The sequence below is a fragment of the Truncatella angustata genome, assembly GCF_020726525.1.
Source record: "Truncatella angustata strain MPI-SDFR-AT-0073 chromosome Unknown BKA67scaffold_5, whole genome shotgun sequence".
Classification (NCBI taxonomy): Eukaryota; Fungi; Ascomycota; class Sordariomycetes; order Amphisphaeriales; family Sporocadaceae; genus Truncatella; species Truncatella angustata.
This window is the reverse complement of record NW_025763385.1, coordinates 172166-184374: the sequence shown is the minus strand read 5'-3', so window position 1 is coordinate 184374 and position 12209 is coordinate 172166. Positions and strand designations below refer to the sequence as shown.

At 49.2% G+C, this 12209-nt stretch overlaps 5 protein-coding genes across 5 annotated transcripts; 2 read left to right on the top strand and 3 right to left on the bottom strand.

The window, feature by feature from the left end:
* Positions 1-99: 99 nt before the first annotated feature.
* On the top strand, positions 100-1157 carry BKA67DRAFT_624422 (uncharacterized protein; the record flags this gene model as incomplete). The annotated part of the gene is made up of 3 exons (XM_046105524.1): positions 100-228; positions 281-490; positions 552-1157. 3 exons carry the CDS (start codon positions 100-102, stop codon positions 1155-1157), a joined length of 945 nt encoding a protein of 314 aa, XP_045956811.1.
* A 3234-nt stretch (positions 1158-4391) lies between these two features.
* On the bottom strand, positions 4392-6476 carry BKA67DRAFT_566836 (uncharacterized protein). The gene is made up of 2 exons (XM_046102930.1): positions 5451-6476; positions 4392-5385 (listed from the first exon to the last, which is right to left on the bottom strand). The coding sequence occupies exons 1-2, from the start codon at positions 6100-6102 to the stop codon at positions 4709-4711; spliced, it is 1329 nt and encodes a 442-aa protein (XP_045956810.1). The 5' UTR covers positions 6103-6476; the 3' UTR covers positions 4392-4708.
* Positions 6477-7868: 1392 nt separating this feature from the next.
* BKA67DRAFT_566834 (uncharacterized protein) lies at positions 7869-8373 on the top strand. The gene has a single exon (XM_046102929.1). The coding sequence runs from the start codon at positions 7945-7947 to the stop codon at positions 8227-8229; it is 285 nt and encodes a 94-aa protein (XP_045956809.1). The 5' UTR covers positions 7869-7944; the 3' UTR covers positions 8230-8373.
* BKA67DRAFT_691903 (cutinase) lies at positions 8313-9255 on the bottom strand. Its single transcript, XM_046109194.1, has 2 exons — positions 8981-9255; positions 8313-8912 (listed from the first exon to the last, which is right to left on the bottom strand). The coding sequence occupies exons 1-2, from the start codon at positions 9167-9169 to the stop codon at positions 8436-8438; spliced, it is 666 nt and encodes a 221-aa protein (XP_045956808.1). The 5' UTR covers positions 9170-9255; the 3' UTR covers positions 8313-8435.
* A 708-nt stretch (positions 9256-9963) lies between these two features.
* Positions 9964-11595, bottom strand: BKA67DRAFT_677591 (uncharacterized protein; the record flags this gene model as incomplete). The annotated part of the gene is made up of 2 exons (XM_046108826.1): positions 9964-11454; positions 11494-11595. 2 exons carry the CDS (start codon positions 11593-11595, stop codon positions 9964-9966), a joined length of 1593 nt encoding a protein of 530 aa, XP_045956807.1.
* Positions 11596-12209: the final 614 nt, after the last annotated feature.

The following is a 12209-nucleotide window of genomic DNA, read 5'->3' as shown; positions in this document are numbered from 1 at the left end:
GTCTTTCAATTACGAATTGAAATTTTACCTGGGCATCTAAACTGAATGTTTAATTTCAACCACAGGTCATTCCCAACAACCAAAATGGCCATACAAACAATGACGTACTGTGATACTATTGAAATTAACGAGGTTAAACCGGGATTTGGTGCTGAAATTCGCGGCCTGGATTTCGTTGATGGCGTCACGGACGAACGATTCGAATTCCTACGAAGGAATGTAACAGAAGTGAGCAGTCCTCATCAAGCTTGATTTGTTCTCAATGCTAACCGTACTACAGTACGGTGTCGTCATCATCCGCGGTACAAAGCTCACTGATGCTACTCACGTCCAGCTTGCCCGAAAATTTGGAGAACTCGACGATGTCACCCCCTACACTGCTGCAGGGCGGAATCATCGCCTCAAATATGATGAGCTATTCGATGTCAGTAATGTCGAAGAGGATGGCTCCATTGTTGACCCTGAGAGTCCCCGCGGCCAAGCCAACAAGGTATGGAGATAAGTAATCGTCCGGGAATTCTCAAGAACTTCGACTGACATGGAGACTACAGGGGAATGCTCTCTTTCACGTCGACTCAAGTTTCAATCCACGCCGCGCTGGATACTCGTTATTGCTCGCCCACACACTGCCTCCAGCCGGAACGGGTGGCAGTACGGCTTTTGCGGACACACGGACGGCTTATGAAGACTTGGATCAAGCCACGAAAGACGAGCTTTTGAGAAATGACTATGTTTGCGCACACTCTATCTTGCACTCTAAGAAGATTGCTGCGCCCGAATTTTTCGCACACATCAACCCAGCCGAATATCCCATGGGTCGTCATCAACTTCTACAACACCACGAGAGGTCTGGAAGAATGAATTTGTATCTGGCGGCCCATGTGCATCATATTGAAGGATTGAAGCCTGAACAGTCTATTGAACTGTTCGGTCGCCTGTTCAAACATGCAACTTCGGATAAGTATGTGGTTGATATCAATTGGGAGAATCCAGGCGATTTGGTGATCTGGGACAATACTTGCACGATGCATCGTGTGGTCGGCGGTTCGTTCCAAACCAAATACAGAAGAGACATGAGGCGTGCAACCGTCCACGATGACAGTAGTCAAGCTTGGGGACTGAACGAACATACGGACATCCGCCAAGGTCTTCCGTAGGGATTCAACAGGACTGGTATTATCTGTCGACACCAGCCGCCAATGAGAGCTTTGAATGGATTATTCCGAAAATCGTATTCGATTCTACCAGGACGAACTTTCTAGTCGAGCAAAGGCTACTAGGCAGCAAGCATTGACACATTTCAAGGTTGATATGACTGCAGATATGTAAGCAGTGGGATATAGGAAGATTGCTGGTGGTTGTACTCAGAGGCAGCAAAGGGTCACGGTACCAAGGATGCGTGCCGGCTTTAAAGGGGCACCTAAAACTCATGTTCATGGTATCGGCAGTGATGGTGTCCTTACCGCTGCAAGATCTGTGCTAATCCTAGTATATTTGCCGTCAAGTTGTCGACCGGCCTGTTCCAACATATCCACGGCATTTCCGGCATTATTGGCCTCCTCTAGCTTGCAAGCGAATCATTTCATCATACGGGCTGTCTTCTTGAGCTTTTTGTTCGAGCATGATGTGTTGCATTTTGAACTATCAAAAATGGTTGAGAGCTTACTCAGGCCTTCTCGCCGCTGGCAAATTGCTAATTGGGCTACCCTTGCCAGCCGTTATTCAAAACTGAATATTCAATCAGAACTATTTCCTGTAAGACGAATCATAGTTGTTTTGGAGAAATCTGTTTTGCAATTGTCGCGGAGTTCCCCAGACGTGATACATACCTGTCGTAACCTATGAGACACCATACTTCCTGGTACCCCGAGGCTCGCATTAATTCTCGTTTCCTGATAATTTGACAGTCACGATATGGGCAAATGGGCAACTTCGACCGTTGCCATTTACACACGGCACTCATACATAGCAACGGGAACACTCATATATATGTGCTACAGCGACCTCTTGGCCATCAATGATCGTCTCACTACTAGTGGTAGGTCTCCTCAATGTCGCTGCTACTGATCTCCTTGCTACCTGTGGCACATTCTCCACCGGCTGTATCTCTGCCATCATTGGTCTCCCTTTGACACGTGTTATAGGCGGAGATCTTGATTGAAACTTCAAAAAGAGCCTGGCAGCCTATTTCTTGCAGCATCTGAGCACCAGATCTTGATAGTCGCTGCTACCGCGTTGCGCAACTTTACTAAATGAGTGATACACTCAGGTTTTCCACCATATGAGCTGTAATATTGCGCTTGAGAATGTTCCAGATATAATGCGTGGTATATTTTAGAGTGCGGCGAAATGCTCGGAGCTCCTCTATGTCTTTGAACATTATTCTGAGTCCACATGAAACCTGCATGACCTTTAAGGCTGAGATCTGGCGTCTGCGATCACAATAATTTAGGTAACTTGGGCGCTCACTGATGCCTGACCCTCTTCGTCTCCGGGCCACCTAGCTTTAGTTTCGTCATACACATCTAAATAGCTTCACGCATGTTTACAGTTCTTTGAAAATTTACCAGCGCCTTCGACGTTGTCTGTGAGTGAAGTTTGGATGCTGGAATTGTCAGAGATGGTGAATGCGCGTTCCGCATTGTCATTGGCATTCTGGGCGCAGATTTTCATGCTGTAACATGTGGCTAAAAAGTCCTAATTTTTGTGTCATTGTACCATTAAGACAGCTAGAAGATGTTGTCTAGCTCTGTCTGATTCATGCCAAAGCTTTATATGCGGGTATTTATATGTTTTTCCAATGCTCGCAATTGTATTCTATCATGTACGCGCTGCCACTTGTTACGGGTCCATCTTCTGCATAATCCCAATTTATTGAGTCTACTTAACATTAACTACATAATCTAGCAAAAGAAAAAAGAGATATTTAAGAATGAAAATCAGCCGCCTTCGAACAGTACCAGGCTTAAAGGGTTACACGACGCCTACGAGTTAAGCTAATGATTTTTCTTCTTATAATAGATAAAAACTCCTTTATTTAATTTATTCCTTTAACTTCAACTTGACACACGTCAGAGCTTGACATCTCTTGTAAATTCAAACTTGACGGGTAAAGTCCCACGCTGCTATGCATGCCGCACCTTGTTGACCTCGCCGAATCTGTAGAGCATTGTCGTCGCCTCAATAAGTCTGGTGCTCTTGTCCATCCTAATTCTGGCTGATCTCGTGGTCTTTCTCTGGTTGTCTGGACTGGGTTGGGTTGGGCTGTCTCTCGAAACCGAGCGTTGAAACTCTGCACCTCGAAGATGCCGCTGAAGGTTGGTGTTTAAGTGAGTGAGTGCTCCGTGAAATTATGAGGACTGGGGACAAGTAACCTGGACCAGGGTTAAGTCACCGCCGGTACTTGGTATTGCTGAAATGTGAGGGAATCGATCACTGGAGCTCAAACCTTTTTATCCCGTAAGACTATCTTGGAACACCTCATCAGGATATTTGTTCTTGCTCATGTTCATGTTGTGTGGCTCTTCCAACATGTGTAAGAGGCGGCTTGCACACCAGTGTCCAGATCTGTGTGACTGCTGCTCAGCGTGAGAGTAAGAACCGATTTGTATGAAGACGGCATACGGCTGAAACGGTATCCATGGAGAGCAGAAGACGAGGCGGCTACATACTGAAGAGCAAGTGTCTGGTAGTCCAAGGGCATTTTGAACGACTCAATTAGTAGCTAAGAGTACTTTGACAGAGGAGATCGTTTGTATGGAGTACTTAGCACCAAGTAGAGTTGGATTTTCAATGATGAGAGTGGTGTAGATATGATGGAGACTTGTTGATGAGACACATGGTTTAGCAGTATATCGGGTATCAATATCAACTCTAGTCAAGTTGACTGCCGTTTTAGCAAACTAATAAAGATGTTAAATGATTAATATTCTGGTATGATTTCAATGTGACAGATATTGGTTGTATATGAAGATATTTCTAAGAAGAAGCTGTCTGTAAAGTACAGGCGCTAGCTATTAGTACCTTGGTTAGACTAGTACGAGGATCCTCGCGTTCCTATAGTCCTGCGACAAGATAAATGCTAAACCTCTCAGGGACAGCAAAACAGAAACAGTCAGTGCCTTGTATGAGGAGGCGTCACAGGGAGGCGTCACAGGATGATCTTCGTAGTGATGTTGAGTTAAAGGATATTGTATTAGTAAAAGATTTCTCCGCTCAAGCTTGCCGGGTGGAAAGAGCCCTGTCAGGTAACTAAGGCAGCACCATGAGGATTGCACGACATTGAGAAGTTCGGCTGGGAAATGGGTTGTGATGCTGATTAAGTGGTAGCCTTGAATAGAGAACATTGGGGAAAGAACACACGAGGATGAGGTAGCAGCACGCTCGCACTATATTGCATACTCTGTTGATATTGTTTTACACATTACTTGGCTATTGGCATTGGGCTGCCACGAACATTGCCTTGAAAGAATGTTTATGCCATGCGGGTTCCCACTTGCAGCACGGGGAACGTGCTCCAGGACGTGACTTTCAACTAACCTACATCATCTGACGGAACTGGGATTATGACCCGCTACACATAACACGAACCCGCATCCACTAACAACGCCTAAGGTGTCTTTCGTGAAGGCGCAGACCAAAGACTAAATGAGGAGTCACCGCCGCATGCTTCCATGATCTGGAACAAGGCTGCATGAGGGTTTCGTTGTCATCTTAGGTGCTCGCCGGTGCTTCCCGTGCTCGCCGGTCGTGATGGTGGCGCGGGCAAGCTGCCTTCTCGTTCCATGGCGACACCGCCGAGGCTGCTCATGTCTAGGTGACCAGACCCATCTTCGCCTTCGCTGTCCTCGCTGTGTTGACTGTCGCTGCTGCCCAGACCGGCCAAGGCCTGTTCTGCGACCCTCTTCTCGACCTCCTTGAGCCTCTCCTTTTCAACGGGGTCAACTATATCATCATCGTCGCTCCAGGCCGTCTCGTCGTTCTCGCCGACCTCGGGCATTGCCATGCGTTTCCAAAAGCGGATTTCCTGCTTCTTGGCCCTCTCCTCGATGCGCCTGTCCATGCGTACGTCGTCTTCGTCGTACTTCTTTCTGAACTCGCGCAGCAACTCGTTCGCTTGGCCTGCGTGCTCTTGCATGTCCCATATCTGTTCCCGCAGGCGGGAGTTCTCGGCACGTGCCTCGGCGAGTTGGGCGCGATAGGAGCGATGCCATGCGCTGACGTCTGCTATATGTTTCTGCTTGTAGGAGTGGAACTGGCCGAGGAGGTTGCCGAGCGTGCGTGCATAGGCGTTGACAAGAGCAAAGTTGGCGTCGCGGCTGTTCTTGGCGCGGTCGAGGGACTCGGTGAGGACAGACAGCAGGGTCTCGATGTTGTCTTCCTGTCCTGGAGGGGCAAGGTGTTCAGTATTGGAAAGAGTGCACTGCAGTATGATAGATTTGTCTACATACCGTAGATGTCGTCGGCAGCCTCTCCGAGGAGCTCATCATTTCCCAAGCCACGTTCGCGTGCCCGACTCCTCACTCTACCAATGCCGCTGACGATATCCTCAGTTTGGCGCCTGTTTTCGGCCAGTTGTCTCGACAGCTCCTCGACAAGTCCATATATGATGTTCAGCTCGGCTTGATGTCCGGCAGGTGTAGGGCCAACGGGCATTGCGGCACCATTGACGCCGGGGCCCTGCATGCCGGGGCCAGCTCCGTTCATGCCGTTCATCTGGCCTCCGAGGTAGAGTAGATTCTGGAGTTGGATGTGTTGGTGTTGGGCTTGGACTGCGCGAGCTGTGGCGGTCGCAGCGGCCTGCTGGTCCAGTTCCGACGGGTGTTCTTGGGCTTGTCGGCTCTTGCTGGTGCTGGGGTGGTATCTGAGTACAGGCTGTGTTTCTGGCAGTTGTTGCTCTTGGGGCGATTGTAATTGTGGTTGTGATTGTGACTGTGGTTCGTTGGATACTGTCGTCGTCGCGTAATCTGACGCTGTTGCGGTCGTTTGGACTTGGGCTTGGGCTCCGGCAGTGGCAGCTTGCGCCTGTACCTGTGCCTGTACCTGTGCTTGTGCGTGTGCTTGCGCTGGCGCTGGCCCTTGTTGGCCTGGAAGAAGGTTCATTGTGCCCCCCGGCAAAAACCCCCCCGCTGTTACCCACTTCCTCCAGCGACTCCTCTCCGAATGACCCCTTGACACTAAACAAAAGCTTCGGTGCTGACCTCTAATAAGCTGTCCTGTAGCTCAATCAAGAATGCGCATTGGCCATGTATGTAGATGTAGATGTAGATGTAGACAGCCGATGATGGTGACGCCCTGCAGTCTGTCGCAATATCTTGTTATGTGGAGGATATCGCCAGCATCTTCAAGCTCTGGCGCCAGTATATTGCAGTCTTGCAATGACTGATACCACACTGTATCTTGTCACCTCACAGCTCACAAAAGTTGTTGTAGATTTGACAAAGCCCATTGCGTTTCCATGGCATGCCCAAAATCACGTTGTTGATTGTCACCTACCCGCGCAGACTGTGCATGCGCCCAAGTATGGATTGCATGGCCATGAGTGGACGAGCACAGTAGTATTCAATGCACACCCCCATACTGATCCGTACTTGTCCATCCTGTGTTTTCCTGGCCTACAGTAGGCTAAGGTTAGTCTACATTATCTGGTCATCTCATCTTTCCGGATAACATCGAGGCCGCAAGTTCGTCCAAACAATCAACATTGCCATCAAACGCACAAAGGCCCGGTGGCAGCAATCTAACATGCAAGTCAACGCTACAACTATAACCAAAAGAACATTGATCATCATCATGTCTTGTTTTGACTTGTCTTAGGTTACCAAGTGACTTCCACAAGCGACTATCTGAGTCGTCAGTTCGGGTATGCCAAGCCAACCGCTAAAGTAAAAAGCATTACAGTACATACTGTAGCAGTGTGTTTTCCTCCAGGATTAACTTGGACAAGTGTATGGCTCACAGCCTCAACGACTGGGACCAAATTCGCTAACCTTGGTGATTCGACTGCCCATCTGCAGTCCAGCTTGTTGTATTCAGCTCCGCCATTGGCAATACTGACCGTTGGGTTACTCTCGTCCCACAAGGGCTATGTAGCATGTCAATCTTAGAAGCCCCATGCATGGGTCGCTGGAAGCGGTCCGCGTCGGCACCGTCATTTTCCTGCTTCTATTTTGTCGCTGGATTGTGATAAACTAGGTTAGTCACACTCATACTTCTCACTGTAGCCGATGAGCGTGAGCTCTTGCAACAGCGCATCTCGCAAATGATTCGCTTGCTAGACTAGAATATAGTTGGCCATGATGTACACACTAATCTTAGCACTTACTTCTCACACAAATATTAGAATCTCCTCTAACATTAAGACCAAGCTACTATCCCATAACATGTAGCGCCGGCTATACTTGCACAAATTCTGAAAGCTACCCTCGCTGTTTTGAAGGCAGCGCGTGCTCTTCTTCCGCAGGCTACTTCGCAAAATGCCCTGACTCAACAGCGGTAGAATATTCGGTGTCTGGGTGGTGTGGGTCCGAATACTATTTGCTGGTAAGCGCTCAACCATATTGGTACGTTGGTGGACACAGTCTCTGACAACGAAAACAGTACATATTCTGCCAACTATCCATATTGCCTTACATATTCATGGTCCACTCCGGCGTCCCCGAGCAATGTTTTGACTGAATTCAACTGCAACGTTTCGGCTTACTCTGACAGGATTTTTCAGCGGCAGAGGCGCCATCAACTACCACAACCACTAAATCCGCAGTCACGAGCAACTTTTCGAGCGACCTCCGGTGACTTGAGTTCTAGTAGTAGCTTAAACAACGTTGGTGTTATAGTTGGAGGTGTGGTGGGCGGTGTAGCCGTACTCACGTTTACCGGGTTTGGAATTTGGAATATTCTTCGCCATAACAACAAGAACCGCTCACTAGCCCTTCAGAACCTCAAATGGCTCAATTCCTTGGTCACCGATCACCGCCTCCGCCAGAAACTCCCGGCTACGATAATCGATACACCTTCGCTTTTTCACAGCTCAGCTTTTCAGCCCAAGGATATTTGTCGTCACATGTGAGTCCAGCACCATATTATGGAAGCCAACCAGCACAGGGGTATGAGACCTGGCAAGGTCGGAATCATGCGGGATACAATTATCCAAATGACAATACTCTGAAAAACGCCCCGTATAGGGAAACTGCTGCTGGCTATCAGCCCATGGGAAACGCGTCGTGGTGAGGGAGGCAATGCGCACAGCCAAGCCAACTTCGCATAAAGCATTGGATACAATGGTCATAACTTCCAGAGAGTTGAACGGCTGTAGAGTTGAGCAGTGTCTGATTTCAGCCCCTTATAAAAGACTAGCTGATAACTCAAAATCACCAATGACTCTCCGTACGCTACCATAATTACAAGCAAAACTCCTTTTTCATAGCATCATTCGATCAAGCAATCTTGCTCTCTATGAAACCAGCGGCAGTAGGAACGCTGCCAGTATAATCAAGATGCGCAGACGTGATAATCAATGACCCGTTACAAACCAAATCGCCGTCATTGCAGATGATCAGGGTCTTCGAAGTATCGAATTCAGGGATCTGACCCCCATCCTGTTCGTTCATGGTATCGCCAAAAGTCACCGCCACGGCGATCCTAGCCTTGACAGCATCCGACAGCCCTGGGATAGCACCGTGCACTACGGCGGCTCCCTGGCTATAGCCAGAGACTACAAATTGCGCGTCTGGACACTGCGATGCGGCCGAGGTGATGTTGGCAGCCAGTTCGTCCGCGTACACGAGGTTCGTTCTGTCGGGAAGCAGGTTGTCCAGCAGCGCGGCGGGATAGTTGACCCCCTGGGCTGCTATAACGCTGTCGCCGAGTGCGCTCTTGAGTTGCGACACCAAGTCGGGACCTGGCATGTCTCCCTGGCACTCAAGTCAGCAAACATTGTATAAGAGTCCACCAGAAAAGATCATGTGCTTATTGGGCATACAATATTGCCAGACTGGTCGGTGCCTCGAGCAAAGAAAAGAATGACGTCTCGGCACCCGCCCTCATAAAACTCGTTTTCAGTCGTGTCATCCTGGCGAATGTAGAGGGTGGGTTCAGGAGCGAAAGAGGCAGGAGCGGCAGAGACTGTAGAGGCCAGCACAGCGGCCAAGACAAGAACGAACGACTGCATGATGGCGGCGACTAGCGGTGATACCAACGAACCTGGAACCCTCTTTGTCCATCCACAAAAGCAAACTATGTCTGGAAGATGTCCATATTTATACTCGAAAGATGCAAAAGCGCTTCACGATATTCAATATAGCACGTGTCAATGCCGGCATTTACCTTCACCCTCACCCTTACCCCTGCCAAGACGCTCAGGTGATGCGGGGAGCATAAGTCGCAAATCTATACTCCTCCAACTCAACGAAGATCCGCCAATAATAACGCAGGGAAATTTCCCCGCGTTTACGTCCACGCATGTGCCCAAGCCAGGGTCCGTTTGATGTCTCGGCACATGTCAAAAGAGCGTATACACGCATATGAATTCTCCAAATCGCTCTATTCACGTCGCAATAAAGCCGTCAATCATGTTGGCTAATGAAAGGGGCTCAGACTCTATCGTATCCGCGCACCGGTTAAGCATGTGCTCCCGAGTCTTTACTGAGGATGCATACTACAATGGAAACCTTTATCAAGCAGATTCGAGACCAGTAGTGTAAAGCGGCAACTGTGCCTTGATCACGCGCACGTTACGAATATTTCACTAGCTTGTTCACCAGAATAACTGGACTAATTTTACTCGAGATATCTGCCTGTGATAAATTGTGTCCAAGTTGTCATTTTTGAAAATTTCTCTAGACCTAAGGTCTACGCGTCATGTCACCGTAGCAGTGTGGCTTTCCTGGGGGCTGGTAACAAGGCTTCTCAGTGATTCTTCGTCATTGCTATACCCACAGTGCCCTGGTCGTCATGACAAAAGGTTCAAGAGCTGCAAGTGTACCAGAGGCTTTGTAACCTTTTCAAGTGATCCAGAATTTCTTCTGCATCCGACCGGATTGACCCGTGCTCTAAATATTGCCACTCACAATTCTTGCTGTTTCTCGGGTCCCTAGTGTTGAGCACTGCATGCTGAATCCCATCGATCATATTTGCCGTTTCTGAAGAGAAGTCTGCGTCTACGTGCATGTCGCTCCGGTAACTCACCGCCCAGATGGGCTTGCGGGCTTGGAGAATACTCTCGGGATACATGTTTGCTTCCCACCTATACTCGGCCAGGTTTTCGGCAACGTTCCTCAGAGGTATCAAATGACAATACTCCTCGAACATCCATTGAAACACCATCTCGCCGGCAAAATAAATCTGCACCGCGCCATCCGTATTACACTTGGCGAGGAGATCCTGTCTCCAGCTTCTTCCCGAGACAGCATCTCTCACAGCCCAGGCGTACTCCGGCAGTTCCAGCGCTGCCCGCTCCGCAGCCCACGCCGAGGCCTCGTTCACGCGGCAGTACATGGCCTCGTGCAAGACGGCGTAGAGGGGTCTCCTCTCGAACCCCCAAGTATCAGTTGCGTCATACTGTTTCAGCGTATCCGGCCTGATGCGGCCGTATATTTTGATGTCACTGCTCATCTTGACGATGAGAGTGTGCATCCTGGTCCAACGAGAGTGGTTGCCCAGAATCCGGCCCAGGCTGAGGAAGCGCCTCGCGCTCAGGATGCCGCCGGAGGGAGGCACGACGGGTAGGCGCGGCGGCTGCGCGAGCAGGAAGGCGACGATCTCCTTCACGCGCGCGACGTCGTCGGGGTGCTCGTTGTAATACATTTTGTTTCTGAGGGTGACGTGCTGGAACAGGCGGCGGTATACGTCAACCGGTGTGCGGACGATGGGAGCAAGACCCCCCGTGATGGCGCACTGAGAAAGCCCGTCCGGGTAGAGGGCCAGATACGACAGGGTGATCCAGCCGCCGTACGACTGCCCGTGGCTGGACCACGACTGATACGTGTTCGGAGGCATGAACTGATCCAGAAGACATTTGCGTATCGCCTCGAGGTCGCGAACGATGTTGTCTTGTCGAAATAGCCTCAGAAGATCGGTCATCCGCGTCTCCTCGAATCCTGTGAGCTGGGACTGGGTGCCAAGGGAATGGTCCTGCGGGCGGAGAAGCCTCATGAACTTGGCACACATGGGGTCCACGGCGCCTCTCTCGTTTCTGATCTCAGTACTTCTACCTGTTCCTCGATAGTCAGGGAAAATGATGACGTCGTTATCATCGAGATACGTGTCGTTGAATTCTGGGTTGCAATCTGGCGGGTTCTGTTCACCCGGCCCGCCGCACAAATAGAGTCTGAACGTACGCGTCTTCCTGGCAATGAAATCTACGAGTTCATGCTTGCTGATCGGCCGTCGTTCACCGTAGTAACCAAGGACGATGTTAACGTTTAAGACGATACTGTAGTTATAAAAGTCATTTGTCTGTTGGTGAGTTAGACTCGTTATGAACTTTGCACTTACCATCCAATACATACGGTCCTCATCTGGACCACGTTCTGGCCAAGGCTCCACGGAAAGGAGCTCGGCAGGTGGAATATCAATATGTTGATTTTTTGTTGTCATTTCGATTTGAATTATCTCTGTACAGACTAGTCGTCGTTGTGATCTGATACTCAATGGTTCCCTAGAGTTCATAATCGTGACTATATATACTTACATGTCCTGATAGTCTACAAGAATAATATATCTATGTTCTATTGTTTCGATACACTGCCGAACAAAATGAACGCAAGAAGAAAAGGAAGAAAAGAAATGTCCTTTTATTTCTCCTTGCATGTTTGCTAATAATGTCATTGTATTTCAAGTATATCTCGAAATATCGCTTTGTTCCTTGCGTGGATGAAACAAAAGCAGCCAAAAGAATCAATAATATGGAACGATTTGGCATTTCAGTAAGGAGAGGCACCGCCTCTAGCGCGAGGCTGTGGATTCGGATCTTGGAAACAGGCACGGGGGCGGATAGGGACGAGTCTGCTGCCGTGCGACAATCTGAGTAATGCAGGGTCACATTCTCTTTACGGGTTAATGTAAAATGACTCCAAACATGGTACACAGTGAGCACAAAGAGCCGGCGCAGTTGTGTCGAGCCGCATTGCTCCTGGCAACACCAGAACAACCCACTGAAATCCCGCGGCGTATTTTTATTCTTCCATCTCACCAGGAGTGAGTAGCCGACA